This window comes from Sinocyclocheilus rhinocerous, unplaced genomic scaffold (genome assembly GCF_001515625.1).
Source record: "Sinocyclocheilus rhinocerous isolate Xijiao unplaced genomic scaffold, SAMN03320098_v1.1 scaffold444, whole genome shotgun sequence".
NCBI lineage: Eukaryota > Metazoa > Chordata > Actinopteri > Cypriniformes > Cyprinidae > Sinocyclocheilus > Sinocyclocheilus rhinocerous.
Genome location: NW_015645540.1, coordinates 1,789,173 through 1,791,040, shown reverse-complemented (window position 1 = coordinate 1,791,040; position 1,868 = coordinate 1,789,173). Strand labels below are relative to the sequence as shown.

Sequence of the window (1,868 nt, the reverse complement as noted above, 5' to 3'; positions counted from 1 at the left end):
AGTGACTTTGTAGTAAAAATATGTTATTAAATGTGGTATATTCACGTGCTTTCAGATGGAGCAGCATTTACTACACAGAGCCGTAGTTCACTGACAAGCTACGCAAACAGCTTTCATAATCGCAGCACGATTTCTTCGATTTCATAATCGCGCAATTAAATCGTCTGCAATTATGAACGCGATTTTGCGTAGCTTGTCAGTGAACTACGGCTCTGTGTAGTAAATGCTGCTCCATCTAAAAGCACGTGCTGGAAATGTACTACTAATCACAGAACCGGCTTTACTGACAAGATGTGCATGACAATAGCATTCGATTAATCGTGCAGCCCTGCATAGCAGCAAAATTGATATCTCTTTGAATTCGCCAAAGTTTCAAAATCATTTTTATATTTTCCCATAGTGTGTTGTGGGTGGTTGCCAGTGCACAGCTATGAGGTTTAAAGGATGTTGCTTGGTGCTTATTTACTCTAAGTAATTAAGTCTAAAGAACCCACCCTCAAATCTCTGATATTCTGGTCAGTACGTATGGCTTAATCAATATGGCGCTTAACTCTCACCCAGAATATTTTGTTGTCTTAATATCTGAACAAGCAGTGTGTCAAAACAAAGAACACTATATAACAGTTCCTGGATCACCATTTCATTCAGTAACGTTAGGCAGTTTTGATTTATATAATGATTAATGTTTGATGATCGCGTTATTTTACATATGCATCTGCTTACATACGCAAACTCTTGGTTCTGCTTCTTCGCCGTGTTTTGAGCCAGACGTTCAATACCTATTCAGAAGATGCGTAATAGCACTTCCTACAATACACCAGTGAAAACACGGAAAGCCAGAAAATTCCGTCAACGGCGGGGAAGCGTTGTCTCATAAATGACAAAAAACTCCATCAATGGCGGGGATAGAGTTAATCAACTGAGACAATGGACATATTCAGACTAACCTTACACATGCCGTAATCAGTGAGTTTGATGTGTCCCTCTGACTCCAGCAAAACATTGTCCAGCTTCAGGTCCCTGTAAATGATTCCACGCTCATGGAGGTAGTTCAAGGCGAGACTGATCTCTGCAGAGTAAAACCTGCCAGCAGAAAGAACAAGAGAAACAGTAAATTATATCATTTGTGCTTCTGTTCCTGTGGTGTGTCATTCAGTAGTGTTGGGTTCGAGTCCACCTAAGTCGAGTCCAAGTCGAGTCCAAGTCTTTAACCAATCGAGTCCGAGACAAGACCGAGTCCAAAATGGGCCGAGTCGGACTCAAGTCCAAGTCCCAAACAGCCGAGTCCAACGAAAATCTATTATTTATTAGTATCTTAACATTGTTTTAACCTTTACAACTAGAAAAACGCAATATCCATTTAAATGTAACAAAAGCAAACCTCTATTGCATCTTGCCATTTTGATTTTTGATTAATAATTAGTGTCCTGCTTTGCTTAGCAAACTTAGTCATGTAACAGAAGTTATGGCTGAATTGATTTATGTATTGTTACATATTTCAGAGTGAAACAGGTTTTAGAATGTTAAAAGTTAAAGGGCGGGACTTGACTTTATTAATCGTTAAAGTAAATGTATAAATTCAAGGGTGGGGGTAAAGGACTAGGTATCTTGGTGAATGGGACCTTAAGAGCAGAAAATGCACCTTTTATCTCAATATAAAACAAGCTTTATATCATTTTTAGATTTTTAATTAAATATGAATTTTGATATCAAAATTAATTTGTGTCTGCTTATTCTATTCATCAGGGTTTGAACCATTAAAGAAGAAACTGCATTTTAATTTCTGGGTTTAAAAAAAACGAAAAATGAATGGACGCCAAAATACACGGACCCCTTAGACAGGGCATTTTGATTTTTTTCTTGGATGA

General features: G+C 37.8%; 1 protein-coding gene across 1 annotated transcript in view; it reads right to left on the bottom strand.

Moving 5' to 3' along the window:
• Positions 1-1,868, bottom strand: part of prkci (protein kinase C, iota) — a 24,282-nt gene that overhangs the window by 6,866 nt on the left and 15,548 nt on the right. The window contains exon 12 of the mRNA XM_016510091.1: positions 948-1,083. Coding sequence (XP_016365577.1) covers positions 948-1,083 — 136 coding nt within the window. The remainder of the gene's footprint in view (positions 1-947; positions 1,084-1,868) is intronic.